This window comes from Choloepus didactylus, chromosome 7, assembly GCF_015220235.1.
Source record: "Choloepus didactylus isolate mChoDid1 chromosome 7, mChoDid1.pri, whole genome shotgun sequence".
NCBI classification, from domain to species: Eukaryota; Metazoa; Chordata; class Mammalia; order Pilosa; family Megalonychidae; genus Choloepus; species Choloepus didactylus.
The window spans coordinates 50,833,152-50,851,485 of NC_051313.1; the positions used below are offsets into that span (position 1 = coordinate 50,833,152).

At 32.9% G+C, this 18,334-nt stretch overlaps 1 protein-coding gene across 4 annotated transcripts in view; it reads left to right on the forward strand.

The window, feature by feature from the left end:
* Window positions 1–18,334, forward strand: part of ASCC3 (activating signal cointegrator 1 complex subunit 3) — a 415,044-nt gene that overhangs the window by 226,162 nt on the left and 170,548 nt on the right. For all 4 annotated transcript variants that reach the window (XR_005217810.1, XM_037842529.1, XM_037842528.1 and 1 more), the window contains exon 14: window positions 14,090–14,224. Coding sequence is in view for 3 of the 4 variants with exons in the window: in XM_037842529.1 (XP_037698457.1) it covers window positions 14,090–14,224 (135 nt within the window). In the remaining variant the exon portion in view is untranslated. The remainder of the gene's footprint in view (window positions 1–14,089; window positions 14,225–18,334) is intronic.

Consider the following 18,334-nt stretch of genomic DNA (forward strand, 5'->3'; position numbering starts at 1 on the left):
TATTTATGAAAGTGGCGAAAGTGGCCTAAAAGCTGAAGGAGACAGTTAAAGAGCCAGTCTAAGAGGAGTTATAATTTTGTGATTTTTCCTTTATATCTGTACAGTTTTAATTAATCTAGTTGGTAAATCTGATTTATAATATATTAGCTTAGTAGGATTTCTTCTGCTCAAGGAAGTTTTAAAAAAACAAGGTACATTCTTTTAGGAGGAAGCCCTTAAAATGTGTTACTTGGTAATATTAAATGCACAGTTGGGTTTCTAGAAATTATAAATAGTGATTATTTTCTGAAAAAAGAAATGAAAAATACTAGTAGAAGTTTTAAAAATATATTTTATGTTCTTGTTTTAGTGAAATTAGATTCAGTACAGAACATGTTATGTTGAATAATAATAGATCCTCAAGTCCAGTGGCATCTGTAGAAATGAAATTGTTAGCTCACTAATGAATTTTATTTGCATAGTAATAGACTAGCTGGTCTTGCTTAATTTGCTCTACAGAATAGATCCGTTGCTATTTTTAGGTTGTCAGTAACAAGTGCCAATGCAATTTAGACTGTCTTGGAGGTCAGTAAAATATTTTTCTCTGTGTGATAAATACTGTGATGTAGTGAAGAAGGATTCTTCATTGTGTCTCATCAGCTTCATTGTACTGACCCAGGTTTTGCAAAGAATTAAATGGATCCACATTTGTACTATGGGGACTAACTGGAAACAATCACAGTAGTTTGGGTCACACCATTCTATCTTAGTCATATAAGAGGGCATCAAATTTTATATTTCTATGATAGAATCAAGTATGAATTCAGGGGGCCGAATTCTTAGACCTGTTTTGCTGCTTTCTTTTAATCATTAAACTGATCATTGCAAGTTGGTTGGCTTCAGTATATGTTCCTTAAAGATTTTGCGCACATGTACATGCACCTAAGTGAAAATTTTAAATCAGTAATACATATATTCTTTATGTAGATCTGAACTCAAAACGGAAATAGATTTCTCAACTGATGAACTTCTAAAGAACTGAGAGTGTTTCATGATTTATAATCTCTTTATGTAATCTGTTTACCTTGTTAAGTGCTGGAATATCACCTTATCCCAATTCTATTCCTCTTTTGGGAACAAAGGAAAATAATTTGTCTGTAGCCTCTAAAACCCAAGAATTTTTATTGAAAACTCAGAGCACACACTTGATAGAATCTTATCTCTATGACTCAGGGATCTTGCAGCTTTCCTAAAAGGGACCAATATAGTGCAATTTGGCAGGTCAACATGAAGACTAGATGATAGAGATCTTGAAATAGAATTGAGAGCCTGAAACACCCGCCAAATGTTTCTTCCACAGGCTAATCTTATCATAACTTGTTTTAATCAGTAATCCCAGTTTTATTTCTAACAAGTAGATCAACTGCTTTCAGAGCATAAGATTTGAAATGAGAAGTGTGGCAGAGGCAAACAATAATATTTGGGCAATTGATATTAAAGCCTGTCTGAGATCTCCAGGGTACACAGTGCCTGTTATAATATAGACTTTCCTACTTTCCCTTTTGTCATGTGAACCGTATCAGGGTCATCAATCTTAATTCTAGGTATTGAACAGAGGCAGTACTAGCAATATTCAGCAAGTATTAATTGAATACCTACAGTTTGCCAGAGACTGCTGAGTGGAGCAGAAACAGGCTCTCTGCATTAATGCTCCTTAAATCCGTTAAGGGAAGCAAATGTCAATCAAATAATTATGCATAAAATGTAAATGTACAGCTTTGATAAATAAGCCTTTCAAAGGAAGTATAAGGTGCTAGAAAAGCACATAATAAAATATTAAAGGTTTTACTGTTCCTTTAGCTTTATAGGAAATCAGTACTCCTTGTTCTGTATTTACTCTGATAATTTTTTTGTTTCTGACTGATTGAAAACAGTTTGTTGGAAGAATCTGAGTTTTGCTGATTTACCAAGGAGATGATCTTTCAAGACTGCAAGTATGTGGGAGAGTGCTATATAACACTGGATTTTAAACTGCTCCCCCTACCACAAGGCAGTCTCTATCTCCCTTACCTGAAAACCTTGCCTCCATAGTACCTACTACCGTTTCAATACTCTGTATTTTACATATGTGTGCATTTATTGTCTGTCTCCTCCTTGTGAAATAAGGACACATATTTTGACTGTTTTGTTTGTTGTCATATTCCAGTATTGAGAATAGTGCCTAATGTACAATAAAATGTTTGTCAAATAAATGATCATCTATATTTATTTATTTACTCAGTAAAAGTGAGTCTGAAAAGGGCTTTAAGCTTCAGTGAAGAAAATTTATTTGAAAATATAACACATTAGGAGTAAGGCCATTTTTGTCTTTGATTAACAAAATCAACACCAAAATATAGTTTTTATTAAGGAGTTTCATCCTTATAGCATTAACTTTCAAAATTCAGTCTTTCAGCAGCCTGTGTGTGCTTTCCAGTTATTGTGCCCATCATAAAGCTTCTGATTCACCAGATCGTCACTCTCTTTTGATTCACATCATTGATCTTTTAAATAACCTGTTAAATTCAGTGTTCTTAACTAACTCCCTCCGTAACTGTTACCAAGAGATATTTCAAAAACCTGTCAAAGTGCATTACTGGTAAACCATATCAAGTTTAAACTACACTGTTAGGTTAGTTTTACAGTTTCCAAATATATATCCATGTTTTTCTAATATTTCCTTATGTTGCTTTACTGACTGCTGTTACATTTACTTAAAATTTGTTTGTGAGCCTCAGAGCACACATGAGAAACCTCTCTAATTAAGTAAGATTGCATTTCTGATGCTCTACATAGTGCTTACCACAGAACAGGCACTTTGAAAATGGTGTCCCCTCTTTGGTAACTTAATTTTGATACAATTTCAAATGTAAACAAAAGTTGCAAGAAACTCTTGTACATAGATTCATCAATTATTTACATTTTGCTCCATTTGCTTTATCATCCTCTGTGTGTATATATATGTGTGTGTTTATTTGTATGTATATGTATATATTGTTTGACAGTTTAGGTGGGAGGCACTGTGCCTATTAATCCCTAAATACTTCAGTATGAATTTTTTAAGAACAAGGACAGTCTCTTAACATTCATGATACAATTGTCAAAATCAGAAAATTTAACACTGATACGATACTGTTATCTAATTCACGGTCCATATTCATATGTCTTCAGTGTCTTTGATAGTTAATATTTTATTTTTCTGATCCAGGATCCAGTCTTGAATTACACATTGTATTTATTTGTCTTGTCTCTTTTGTTTCCTTTAATTCAGAACAGTTCATTAAACTTTTTTGTCTTTCTTGATTTGACCTTGATATTTTTGAAGAATACAGACTACTTATTTTGTAGAAGGACCCTCAATTTGGGTTTGTCTGAAGTTTCTTCATGACTAATTTTAGTTTATGCATTTTTGACAGAAATACCACAGAAGTACATCGTATCAGGATGTGTATGATACTGGGGTTGTCCAATACCTTTTATGTTCACTTTAAGATTGTTTCTTCCAGGCTTCTCCATTGTAAATTTACTATTAAAACACTTTGTAACTAGTAAATGACAGATTATTATGTGTTTTTTGCAACTAAATAAGTAACATGTTCCTCAGCAAATGGTCACCCACTCATTTTAGCAGGTTGATGATTTTCTAATTCTATCATTCTTTCCTTTGCGCTGTAGGCAAGGAAGAGCTCTCCCCCACCTCATTTATTTATTTGTGTCTCTGTGGACTCAGATTTTTATTTGATTCAAAGGGTTGTAACCCACTACTGGATTATTTATTTTGGTGATCATGCTGACCCAAGCTTGGCCAGTGGGAGCTTCTTCAAGCTGGCTTTTTTGTCCTTTTGGCATATCCCCATCATTCTCTGGGCACTTCCTTACTTTTTGACACAAGAATATCTTCTAGGCTCATTGTGCACTTTCCATGTTGCAAACCTGGAATTAACTATTTCTTCAAGCAACCTGTTTCCTTTTAGTAGAAAATGGTATTTTGAAACCAGTGAGAATATTTTATTTTTTAAATGTATATTTTCACTAATTTCTATCCCCAAAATACTGAACAGAATGATAGAGGCGATGGGCTTTTAGAATTTTCACATTATTAACCATAGGAAGTAGAATTTTGGATGATCCCTTTCTACTCAGAGATTTCCTTTTATAGCTGTTATTTTCAGACTGGTCCAAGATGTTCTCAGGTGCCACATGAATTGCTGTCATGAGATTGATTATGGGGAGAGGTGTACTGTTTGGGATGAATAAGAGATGAGGTCCACTTCAGTTGCTTTAACCCTTTTATATATTGAGCTTCTGCAAATGATTTTGTTAGAAGAAAGAATTCCAGAGCCCACAAAAAGTTTTAAGACCATTGCCTGATAGCATTAGTTTTTCATAATTTACATAAGGATTAGTAGTTTCTGTTCTTATGATGACACCAAGTAAACTGATCCTTCACATGTTGTCTATCAAGTTAGCTTTCCTTGTAGAGATGGGACTTGAGCTTCCATTTTGTCCTGTATACGTCACAGCAAGCAAACTGTCAGTTTTCCCTTACAGGTTCTGAAATACCAGTTTGAACACTAATTGGATACACCAGATGAATGCAGTAGCCTTGAAGTTTCCAAACGTAATACCTTTTATTCGCCAGGGAATAGTGATTCCTTCATTTCATCAAGTCAGGTTTAAAGTCAAGTCTTTGCATATGCGACAAAACAGACCTGTAGTTGAAAATGCTATACCAACTCTGCAAATTAGGGATGAGCCAGAAAGGAGAGGGTGTACCTTTCTTCTGTATCCACCTCTTCCCCTCTAAGGTGTGGGTCTTCCTCACTAAATTGTGAAATCTTTGAACACAGAGACTTGCACAGTTCATGCTGTCTTGTCTCCACTGACCAAAACTTATACCCCTCAGTTTTTTGATTTGGGTAAATGCTTTTTACACAAAAACCCATAACAAAATCAACTTTCTAATTTAAATGCTTTTTAAATAAATAATTGTTATGTGTGTGTCATAAATTTGATGACATCAAGTATGATAAAGAAAAGTGTGATATAAAGAAAAGTGTAATCTATAAAAGTCATATACATATCTTGAAATAAATTTATTGTGATGTAAATATTCTATTTATAATGGCTTTTAAATTTAAAGTTCAGGAAATGGGTACCAGATTCTAGGGAGGCCAGAAACCATCATTTATGAAAAACAGCTTTAAGTACTGGTTGAGAACTGGTGCTATTTAGCTCAGGAAAGAAAAGTTACCCTGTAGATCTGATAGCAGTTTTCAAATATTTGAAGAATTGTTGTGTATATAGAGAAGTGCATTTGTTTCCCATTGCTTCAGAGGGCACTACCAGTCTTGGACCCAGTGAGTAATGTGTAGGAAGCAGATTTTAAGTGAATGTAAAGAACATTTGGAAAACTAAACTTTTTTCTGCTAAATGGACCACCTTCTGTGCAATTTTTGTTTATTGTCCCCACAGCAGCCTTGCAAGGCAGGTATTATCTCCCTTTTGCAGATAAAAACTGAAGCACAGGTAAATTTGTCCAAGTTTATTCCGTGTATAAATGCAGAGTTATGATTCAAACATAGAAGTACATGATTCTGAAACACTGCTGGTATTCAAAATAAGTCTGTATGTTATATAGATTAGTCTGGCATCTGATAAGAACTTGATGGGTTGGTCTAGATTGCTAAGACATTTTTCTAAGAAAGTTAGAGTATATTTTAAATTTGTTAAAGTAATTATGAGCAAATAAAATTCACATTCTTTATTTTTTTCATTTTTATGTTACAAAACTAAATGAAATTTATGATGTTTTCTATGCTCAATACAATCATTTTGACATAAAATGTAGGTTATAGTATATGCCATATTGTTAGTTATTTTTTATCAGTATTATGAAGAAATTCCAAGAATGATTTCAGATCTCAATAGTATTTTAAACAATTAATTGAATGCATAAATGTATACAGTGCACATATAAAACAGTGCCTGAATTAAGAATTTGTTGATAATTTGTTAAAACATGAATTGGATGACAAATTATAGTAATTGTGCTATAAGTGCTGGATACCTTTAAAAGACACATATGCTTAAAATAACATCATTTACACTTAAGTTAATGAAAATGTTTATAGTAAAGGGAAAATGCACTCAAAATATTTCCCATTTAAAAATAGTATAAGAAAACTATTTTTCCCTGTGCTTTTGTGAAGACTGTGATGGTAAATAGCAATTTCATGCTTTTCATTTTATTGTACATTGTCATGCTGTATGAAGAACTGATTGTAAGATAACAGTTTTTTAATTAACTGTTTTTTATTAACAGTTAAAGGCAGGGCTTTAACTAAAAATATGACAATATGTATTTTTGCTATCATGATACATAATGTACATTGAGTCCTGGTATTTTCTTTAATTATGCATGTTGATAACAAAAATCTTTTAGGTTTCAGAAGATGTAAAATATTGTGGATTTCTTTTAACCAATAATGTCAGTTAAAGCTCCTCACAACCCACACACACAAACTGATAAATATTAAAACATATCCTTTAGAGAAATTGGTGCAGAATATGTTTTACATTCAGGTAGTGCCCTAAATACAATTCAGTAATGCTAACTGTATCTATCACTTAAAAGCTTAGATTTCTTAAGAATTGCAGATTTCTGTGTGAGAGTTCATAGCTGGCTCTGAATTGTAGATCTATTACACAGCCCGGAGCTGCAGAACACTTCTCTCTACTCCAGATTACTTTCCTTGGCTTATTTGCATATTTTAATGCGTGAAGACTAGTGAATTACACAGTTTTCTGATATAGCTTGGACAGGCCAAATTAACTCTTATTTGAGCTAGTTTGTATTTTCATGGTATATCTGTTTGCCCAGATCTTTAGGAGAAAAAAAAAAGCTTAAGTTACAGACTGTAGTTAACAGTAATACTTTAATATCTTTTCATCAACAGTAACAGGTATACCACACCAATATTTAGGGGTCAGTAATGGGGGGGTGAGGGGGATATGGGATGTTTTGGGTTTTCTTTTTGTGTGTCTGTTATTTTTCCCTTTGGTACAAAGAAAATGGCTGAAAATTGATTGTGATGATGACTGCAGAACCTTATTAAGTGATGATACTGTGAGACATTAATTTTGTACTTGGACAGAATATATGGTAATATGAATATATCTCAAAATCTGCAAAAAAAAGCTTAAGTAATTTGGTTGGTTGCCAAGAATATCTGATAATAAAAGCTAGTTGTTACATGCTAATTGTTGCACCCATGATTAATAAAATAGAGGAGTTTAAAATTTATCATTATTTTTAGTAATAATATTTTTTATTGATGTAATCCAAATATAGTAGTATCAAATTTTCAGCTGTTGTGGAAAAGTAAGAATGCTGTCTTTATACGTGTCCATCAATAGTGCTATGTTTTGGTTAATGAATTTGATTAATTTGATTCATTATGAATATAAGTTGTTTTGATTTAGAAACCATCTTTGAATTCAAGGTCCAGAATTTTGATTTTGTTCTTTTCAGAGACTCTCTCAGAATAGCTCATTTTATAAGTTGTTTCTTTTTTAAATCACAAATTTTGAACCTTGGATGGCGTTAAAATATACATGCACAAACACATCTTTTCATATGTTTATAGCTATTTAAACTTCTCTGTTTACAAATTGCCCAGAGGCCACCAAAAAAAAAAAATGCTGGCAGATTTAAATATAGAAAAATTAACTACTTCTGTACAGAATTAAAATATCTTAAAGTAAAAGGATAAAGCTTAGACTAGGACAAAAACCTGCAATACAAAAAAAGGCAGAGGCTACTATTTTTCATACAAAGAATATACCAACAAATTGATAAGAAAAATATAAAACCCAACAACAAAGCAGACAAACAATTCAGAATGGGGATATAGTTCAATGAATAGTCATATATACTTAGACATTCAACTTCTGTGTATTCATCCTACAAATAAATTCACAAGCCTGTGGAATGATAAGTGTCCTTATTTATTATTACATTAGTTTCAATAACAAGATATTTGAAATTACATAAATATTCATCAGATTTGTTATTTTGTTAAATAAAGTATTTAAATAAAGTATGATTTTTCCATGCAATGGAATACTATTCAGGTGTTAAAAATGAATGAAAAAAACTGTGTACTCATGTGGAATGATCTTCAAAATAATATGGTTCATTGTGTAGTGTGCTACTGTATGGTAAAAAGGAGATTAGAATTATGAATATATATTTGTATTCATATATATATATGCATAAACTCAAACAATACACAGAAAATATGGTTATTTGTGTAGGGTTCAGGACAGTATGGATGCTTTTCACTCTGTTTTTTCACTTTCTGCTTTTTGAACCGTGCACATATATTACATTATCAAAAAATTAATGTTTTGATGGGATCAGAATTACATTCTAATGAACAACTGCTAATATTTATTCATCATTTACTATGTGCCAGGTCCTGTTCCAGGTGCTTTATTTATATGATCTTGTCTCTAAATCTCATAATATCACTATGAAGAAGTACTATTGTTATTCTACATAGAAGACAAAATGGGAATTTTTTAAAAAGCAGAAATTGCCTTTATTAGCTGTGGTAGGCTGGTGTTTGGCCTACTTGAGTTTGAGTAAACATTTATTCAAAAAAAAAGAACATTGAGTATTTGCTGTGTGCTGGGCTCCTTGCTCACCACTAAGGAAGTCAGATAATTAAATAGGGCTATTCCAATAAAATATGGAAAGTTCTGTGATAGAATTAGTGCAAGAAGTCCAGTCAGATAACCTGTGTATCCCAAACTGGCCAGCCACTGACTGGCCTAAAATAAGAATTCTGTAGTCTCTTGTAGTATCCCACCACAGGTGACTCTTGGATTCACAGCATGCGGAATGAAACCTTTTAAAATTGCCTTTGCTTGATGATACAGATGTGCCAATATAACTGCAGCAACAAAATTTACTCTGTGCCCACATCTTCTCATGGTATATGAATAAACCCCCAAAAATCTTGAGTGGCACTCCTCACCCAACCACAGAACATAGAAAATGATTTCACTGTTTTCTCAGTTCTCCCAAGGGAAATATTTAGAACCATTCTAAATGTATTAAAGAGAATTTTTTTTTTTTTTTTTTTTTTTTTTTTAACATATGATGGATGCCTCCTAAGGCAGTGCTCTCAAATTTTAACCATGCATGAGAATCATCTGGAGGACTTGATAAAACCGATTGTTGGTCTCTGCGTTCAGAGTTTCTGGTTCAGGTTTATGGTGGTAGTCCTAAGCAATTCCCAGGTGATGCACACTTTTAGAATCACTCCTTTGTTCAGGTCATTAGGGCTTAATTCTCTTGAAGAACATGGATTAAAAAAGGTGGGAGGCATTGAGAGCAAGACAAGTAAATGGCTCTGCTGGTTAGAGTAAAAGCTTAAACCACTGCAGCTGGCTACCTATCCCAAAGCTTCATTCTTTAACCATTGAAGAACAAATATCATATGTTGTTCATAAGCAACATTTTTCTATGGGATTCGATATTCCTTGTTATGTGTTTGTCAGATAGTTTCTTTCTCGGTTTTACTTAGCAGAAACGTATAGGAAAGAGGCTTGATCAATTTTCCGTAACAGAAATGTATAGGAAAGAAGCTTGGTTCAAGATTTCACATTTAATCTTTTGTCTCCTCCCTCTTGTTTTCAAATAATCTCAGGCCTAAATACGCTGATTAATTTTTTGATTCCCAGTTATCTAGCACAACTCCCTTAAGATGGTTGTTAAGGGATAAATGTTTTAAATTATTTCATTTGGTGTCACATACACATGCGTGCGCATAAATTAGGAATAAATAAATAGCTGTCAATTTGTAACAGTCATTTTACTGACATAGTCATTTAGTCTTTTAAGCCAATTTTATTTTATTTATGCTTATCACTCTGATAATGGTACTGATACTTTAAGGCTATACTTTACTTTATTACAAAGGTTCTCAAAGTTCCTGGAGAAGAAGTATCGTTTTCTTCACGGAACTTGTTAGAAATGCAAAATCTTGGCTCGCCCCATACCTACTGAATCAGAAAGAGGTGGAGAAAAGCAGCAATTTGTACTCTTGACAAACCTTCTGAGTGATTTTAATGCATTATAAAATTTGAGAGCTATTGCTTTATGAAATGCAGTGATTTCACTAAAATTTTTCTTTCAGTCCTCATCTGAATCATGTGACATAGAGTAATATCTATGTTCTGGGGGAAATAAAGAGATTAAATAGTTTGTTCTAAATCACACTGCTGTTTAATAATACTTTAAAATAGAATCTGGTATTTCTCAAATCAGTTGCTAAGCATTTCAGTTTTTTGAATTATTATTATCTGAGCTTTTACTCTTTCATTAATTTTAGTCAGAATCTCAAATAAAGACACTTTCTTTGACAACTCGAACAACACACCCAGAACTCAAGTTCACATACTTTCTTTCCTAATCCAGAACTGGTTCCATCACACATTTTAAAACGAATTGTCTTTTTAAACTAAAAATAAGAAGTAAGTAAAATTTTTAAATGCATGTATAAATCTTCAGTCAAAAGAATTCAACCTAACAAACTTTAAGCACAAATGTAAGTAGTTTTATAAAACTGGTAAAATTTACCAACATTATTGACTTGAATCTACTATTCTAATCTTGTTTTAATAACACGTACACATTTAACTGCTATTGAGTTCCCAGTAGTGTTTCTAAGATTAATTTGTAGTTATTTCTGCCAAATGTAACAGTGCTATCCTTTCTGATAGTTATCATTTTCATGCAAGTCTATTTAAATTAATTAACCAAATTAACAAACCATAAAATCAAGTATGTTTATAGAGACCCAAAACCTTGTAATGACTTCTTACTGGAGCCTCCAGACAGAAAGTTCTTAATAAGAAAGAGACTTTATTTTACTGAACAAGACATGATGGATCCTTTAATAAAAAGAAATTGCTTCTTTAAATTGTAACTAATATTTCTCTTGGCTGCAGTAGAAAATGATTTCCAAAATGATAAATTGACAAGTCAGACTGAAATAATTAATGAAGATTTAGGATCATATTTTATTTTCCCTTATGTTCTTCCTATCTGTTATTTAAACAGGATTTACGTAATATGGCATTTGAATTATGGAAATAGGAATTTGGTTGCTTATAAAACCCAAGTCCATCTGGGAAATGATCTTGTGACTATAATGGTTTTATAGACTACCTTAAAATTTCCTGGTATTTCATATTTATAGGTAAATAAGGCTAGGTTATTGGAAAAAACTTAACATATCTTTGTAGTTTTATTTATTTTCCTTTTAAACTGATCTTGATTTAGGAAAGAAAAATGAAATAGTAGTAATTATTAACTAATTTCACATAGTAAGACAGTGGCCATCTCAGAGGTTGTTAATAATTTATTTTCTAGATCCAACCCCAAGATATTTTTACTCCACTGGTTTTAGGGGATGACCAAGAAATCTATATTTTAACAAGCATCAGGACTGATTCTGATGAAGTGGTCCCAGGCGTCAGTGTAAGAAACCTTGGAAGAGAATGCACTTCTTCATGCTAGCCCAATGAAAATACCAAGGCTAAATATTAAAAATACTATCATAGCCTCCTCCATCCTGCCTGCTCCCTGCTTCCACAGCCAGATAGGGCTGATTATCATGGTGACTTTCACTGTAGGAGAAGTGTTCCACTTTGGAGCCTGGGAATATATTTATCATTGTATCCCTGGTGCACAGTACAGTGTCTGGCACATAGTAGGTAGTCTGTAAATATCTTGGGATGGATGAGTGGATGAGACCCATGAGCTCCATGTTCAGAGTTCCCTTCTTTATTCACACCCTATTGCCTGCCTTGGTTCAGTTGCCTAAATAGTGTCTACAGTTTTATCTCCCTCCTTAAAATGTGCTATGTCTTTCATGGAAGGTACTATGTCTTGTCTGTTTTTACGTCTCTCCCTTTTTGTACAGTATTTTACACCTATGTGTTCAGTAAATATTTAACAAATAAAAAATAATTTGTGCTTATTTAATCCAGCATACTTGATTCTTATCTCCATGAGGGTAGGGACCTTGTCTCTTCTTTTCATGGCAGTTTTTCTCAGGGCTTAGAAGTGACTGAATGCTCAGAAACATTTAAATGTTTAAGACTGAATAAATTAACTAGTGAATATAGTAACTTCATTGTTATTCATATATTGTTAAATTTTAGTGTTGGGGTATATTAGGTTTTATGTGTGATAAAATGTGTTTTTATATAAGAGAAAAATTCTGCCTTGACCATTAAAAAGAAACGGTAGACATGAAATGCCCTTCTTTTTGCAAGAGATGATATGGTAGAGTTGGACAGATTCTGAAGTGATGAAGCTTCATCAGGGCATTACACTTAGGAGTTTTCTTTCTAAGTATTAGACAGGTTATATCTGTAATTATGAAGATACCACAGTGGACCTAAATGGCAGTCCCTTGAAGTCCTGAAATAAAAATCTTTTCCCATGAAAGCTAGAGAGCCTATTAAAATCAGAAAATATGTTGTCTTTTGTCGAAAATAAGGAAAACAGGTATTTTCCAAATTCCTGTGAAATTTCCAAGAATGTCAGTTAAGCTTCTAGTTTCTTGAATGATTGTTATCTGAGATTTTACTCTATTATGAATTTTAATCAGCCTCCCATATTGGAACATTTTCTTTGACAAGTATATAGACATAAGATTACTAAGGGTTAAATATGTAACATGTGCTCTAGATACCTCTCTGTCACCAGATCTCCTTTTTGGTCAAATCCCACGCCTCCTCCTTCTCACTCTTGAGCATCATCAGAAGGATCTTTTCTTTTAGTTAGGTCAGCTCACCTGAGCCTTTCTGTTCCCTTACTAGTAACCATCGTTTGCATGTCCTCCTAAATGTGTAGCCTGGAAACAACACCAACATCCTAGCTTCCAAATAATAATAATACCAACAGAAGAGTGTGGGAGGTATTAAGAGAGGCTAGAATTAGGACCTGTGCATTGCTGAGGACTAAGACAAATTCCATGGTGACTCCTGAGAGATTTAGAGATGGTCAGTTTGATTGGAAGCTGGAGTTGGGGGGATTTGTTTCTAAGTCAACCATAGCAAGCATACTGTTTGTCCTTAGATTGAATGTTTCAGGTTGATAAAAATGGCAAAGTTGTCTAAAGATGCGTTTACTCTTACCATATAAGATTGAAAAAAATCAGTTATTCATAGAATAAAATTATTTTTATCACAGTGGTAGCTCTTGGGAAGGCTGAGGTTGAGGTGATTATGGGAGGAAGGTAAAGCAAAAGAAATCTCACAGAGGATTGAAACAGGCACTGATAGCAGCACATTCAGATTAACTACCCCATTATTTTATTCTCTTCAGTTGCATTTGCACTCTGTCTGGTGACTGGCCCTGAAGTACTTTTTTTCCACTTCTCCTTGACGAAGATTCAGACAAGAGACTTCCTCATACTTCAGATTTCTATAGTCTACTTGTGAATAATAGCACAGGAAGATCTACCACACACAAAAACAATTACAAATACTTCTCCGAAAGTATTCTCATCTCCAGCAGTCCCCAAAACTGTTTATTATAAATGGCTGTTCTTAGATGTGCAAAGAAGAGTGTTCTTTGTTGTTTAGATTTCTCTAAACATCATTATAATACTGGAAATTTCACTGAATTTGGTAATCTTCTAAGGAGAAATGAAACTCCGTGTTTTTTTTACGCCATCTCCGTAACAAATGTTTGTGCTAATGGGCCATGTCTTCAAAAGAGAAATGCACATATTAAACCTCATATTTTTAGGATTTAGTTCTATTACTAGTCTAATAATAAATAAAGCCATGTTGTTAAAATGTGTTTAATTTGCTTTTTTCCTACATATACATTTGTTCTAAAATAAAGAAATGTTGGAAAATTCATTAACTGGGGGTTTTGTTTTCAATTGTAATAACTTGTTTATTGGGTGATTTCCAGGCTCGTATTAAACTGTCATTTAATCAATTTGAATATTAAATAAACAGCTTTCCTTTATTGTAGGTGATGGTGTTTGTACATGCTCGAAATGCCACTGTACGAACAGCTATGTCTCTAATGGAAAGAGCAAAAAATAATGGCCAGATTCCCTACTTCTTACCTACCCAAGGACCTGATTATGGACAAGCAGAGAAACAGGTAGGGGACACATATAAGCAAGATATAAGCACTAAAGCACTTAATGTGCCAAATGTTCCAGATATTTTATATATAAATGATCCATGATCTAATTCCAAGAAGTTAAATTTTACAGATTTGTCATATAATCTTGGCCTTTTTCAGTACTTAATGATCTTTTAGAGGGTCCCAATGCATGATGTGTTTGATTATCATTTCTTTCCATATAGTTACAATTGTGCTATTTATTTCTGCTCTTTAAAATGTAGTTAATAGATGAAATAAATTTCATAAAATATGTTAACATACGAGTCTGTAATTGTTTTTAAAGAATTAATAAATATTTTTAATTTCTCAGTTTTAATTTCTAAGGTAAACAGTAACAGATTATAATCCATATAAACAAAAGCTCTATGAGTATAAAGGGATCTGAGTCAAAAAAATTTAGAAGAACTGTCTTGCTGCTCAAAGTGTACTCAAAGAACCAAAAAAGCTTTGGGATCACTTGGGTACTTACTAGAGCTGCAAAACCCCAGGCCCCTAACCCAGATTCACTAAATCATAATCTACACTTCAAATAGATACAAAGGTGATTTTATACACATTACAGCTTGAAATTCACTGCTCTAAGTATTGATAGTATCTTAAGATTTGCGGAAGATTTTATTTAACTTTATCAAATAATGGTTTAGAACAAGGATGGGCAAGGGTAAGGCTAAGGGCCAAAGGCAGTGGCCACCTGTTTTTGTGAATAAAGTTGTATTAAAACTCAGCCAGACCCATTCCTTTAATGTCCTTGGATGCTTTGGACATGGGAAGAAATGAATGTAGTTGCAACTGGGGATGCGTGATCCAGGAAGCCTAAAATACTTCCTGTCTGATTCTTAGCGGAAAACGTTTGCTGACCCCCAATTTAAAGCTATTAAAATTAAATTTTCAAATAAAAAGATGTATGGGCACAAAATGGTAGTAACTTCAAAATAATTTATATGCATAATATAAAATTTGTATGCATATGATGTTTACTGAATACCTGCTAGCTGCCAGACATTATGCTATGCACTTTCACATTTATTATCTTAGTGAAATGTATTTAATTCTTATAACTTCACTGTAAATGTTACCATTTTATATTGATATTTTAAATGTTGACTAAGGGAAATTAATACCAGTTTCAAATGCCAGATTCTCTTTCGGTTTAGAGCTACAAAATTTATTCATTTTCTTCATTTTTTCCCACTTTATAAATTTTTCTAATGCCTTTATTGTACAGCTTCCTGTTCTTCTAGCTATTTTTAATCAGGAAGTCGTAAGAATATTCCAAAACTCCAAGTGGTATTCGTAAGTCTTGTTTCACTTCTTTGGAAATACAAAGCAACTCTGTTGCATTTAAAAGCCAAGCCTTGAGAGCCACCTTGTGGATTTCTGATTACTTCACACCTCTCAATTCTGAGAGTCCATTGCTATCCTAAATAATGCAGGTTTGTTATTTATTGTTGTGATTTTGTTATAATAATAATGTTTAATATTTAGTGAGTGCTTGGGAGACTAGGCACTGTTTTACATGCTTCCTAATTCATTCAATCCTCACAACAACTCTATTATGTAGGTTTGGACTATTGTTATCTATGGTGTGGTATATGCAAGTAATTCAAATATAGTATGAAATATAGTAGAGCATATAAAAATAATTCTCATGGAAATGTTTGAAATATTTATTTAAAGTAATATCATCAAACATAGAGTTAAAGATAACTATGCTTATGATAAAAATATAACTGAGGGAAATGGAAAGTTTTAATAAAGTTACGTAGGCTTGAAAAATCCCTACTCATTTTTATACTTTTTTTTTGTTATTTTTATTATACTTGATTTTTGTGCTAATCCAGCTGTTATTACTGGATTTATTAAAAATAATGCCTTGTACAATTATTTCACAAGTTTTCAAGGAACATCATCTGTTCTCTTCACCATTACTTTCCCAGACCCCCATATAATATTAGGCTGATAGAAGGTACCCCCAAAATTACTCTTTTGTGCGTGTGTACTTTTGTTCCTCTGAGACGGACATTGTAATAGATGCTGTCACATTCATTTTCTCATTTATTCTGCGCAACTGTGCTGTCCTTTAATGATTATTATCCCTGTTTTGTAGATAAGCAAATTGAAACTGAGAGAATTTAAATACTTTTCCCAGACACACACAGGTAATAAGTAGTAGAATCATGATTTGAACCAGAGTCTGACTCCAAAGTCTACTGTTCTCACTAAGCTGTATCCTATTCATTCAAATTCAAACAGGCTAAAATCCCATTCTGGTACCTTCTGAACCCTTTAGGGCATTGAGTCATTTTTATTTATTTTTTAATAAAACAGAAGAACATTTATTTCTTCAGCCTAACCATATCCCTCATCTCCCCTAAATAGAGATTAAAAAAAAAAAGTAATCCCCTCTCCATTGAAAATTATTTTATAACAAAAGATAAAGGAATATTTTTGAATGTTTTCTTGAAACTCTAGAATTTAAAATTATTTTCTAGTATAGGTTGTGTATTTCTTCCTATTTTTTGAAGTGCCTTGTGAACTTGAATGGTATAAGCATTCTAGCAATTCTAAGGAAGCTATTACAGTGATTTTAGGAGAAATTTCCTCCCATGTTTTTGAAAAATGGAAATTAACTACTCAAATGTTAAAATAAAATTAGATGGTAAACTTTCTGTCTAGTATGTAGAAGTTTAGCCTCATGACTCCTTTTATTGGATATACAGCTAAATCCCTACCATGCCACAGCAGTACTTTACCCCTAAGTGCTTAACGTAACCATCCCGGTTCCTGACTTACCCAGTATGTTTTTTAAAAACATTGGTCACAGTCATATTTAACATTATATAACTTTATTTATATAAATAATAAGATTCCATTATGGAAGTGCTCCTTTTCTGTGTGTGTGTGTGTGTGTGTGTGTGTGTGTGTGTGTAATAGGGCTATTTCTGTACCTTAGCCACAGCTCAAAATGAATCTTTTCTCCCTTACTAAGAACTATACTTCAGAACATCTTAACATTTTCATCTTTAATATTCAAGTCACCCCTAGCTGAAATACCAAACTGTATTTCCAGACTCTCTACTGAAAGAAAAAGGTAGCAAAACAAAAGAGAAGTGCCCCCTCAGTAGCTTAAGTCATAGAAGTGGAGCTTGGGGTTCCACCTGGGGAGGATGGTGTCTCAGGAAGTCCAAATGAGGCCTGAAGCTCTGGTTGTGACTTCAGTTCCAGAAACCCTGTGGCTTTAGATGCCTAAACATCTCTGAACCTTACTTTCTCTTTGTCAAATGTGGTAATAATGGTATAAATAATACCTGCTCTAGTGGGTTACTATGAGAAACAAATGGAATGATGTATGAAATTATTTGGAAAACTGGGTGAACCGTATGACTTTATATAGCATATTATAGAAATCTGTTTTAGAAAGTGTATACTAATAACTAAATTGGAAAATGATGAAAGGATAATGAACAAAATGGATAAAATGTCCCTCATCTATCCTATTTATTATTACTTTATGCTCTCCCCCACCACAAAGATCCTGTTTTAAGAAACCACTGTTTTCTGTTAAATAGAGCATACCTCAGGAAATGATAGCAGCATGCATTATTGTATTTATATTAGTAAGGATAGCATAAAGGATGTAGATAGTTTCATTAAGCCATTTTCTATTATGATGTTAACTTTAAGTTAAATGGGTATTTATTTAATTTAATTAGAATCTTAAGAGTTTGTTTCACTGAAGATCTCAGTCAAATAAATTACCTGTCCTTTAGGGGCAAAATTTTTGCAGGCTCAAATTATTCTAGTCCTGATATGGGTATTCCCACCTGCTCCTGTGAAATATTTTTCTGATTTATGGTTACTGATGTGGGCACAATTTTTAACATATATAAGTGATATTGAGACTTTTTCTGTTAGGTAGAAAAGGCTTAGGCAATAAGCCTCATGAATGTAGTTGCTGGAAATACCTGTTGAATAAGTAGAACACAGGGAAAATTTAAATAATGATATGTATCCTCAACCTACTTTATTTGTCACCATGTCCAAATAAAACTAGAGTTTTTATTTCCTGGAATAGGTGATATC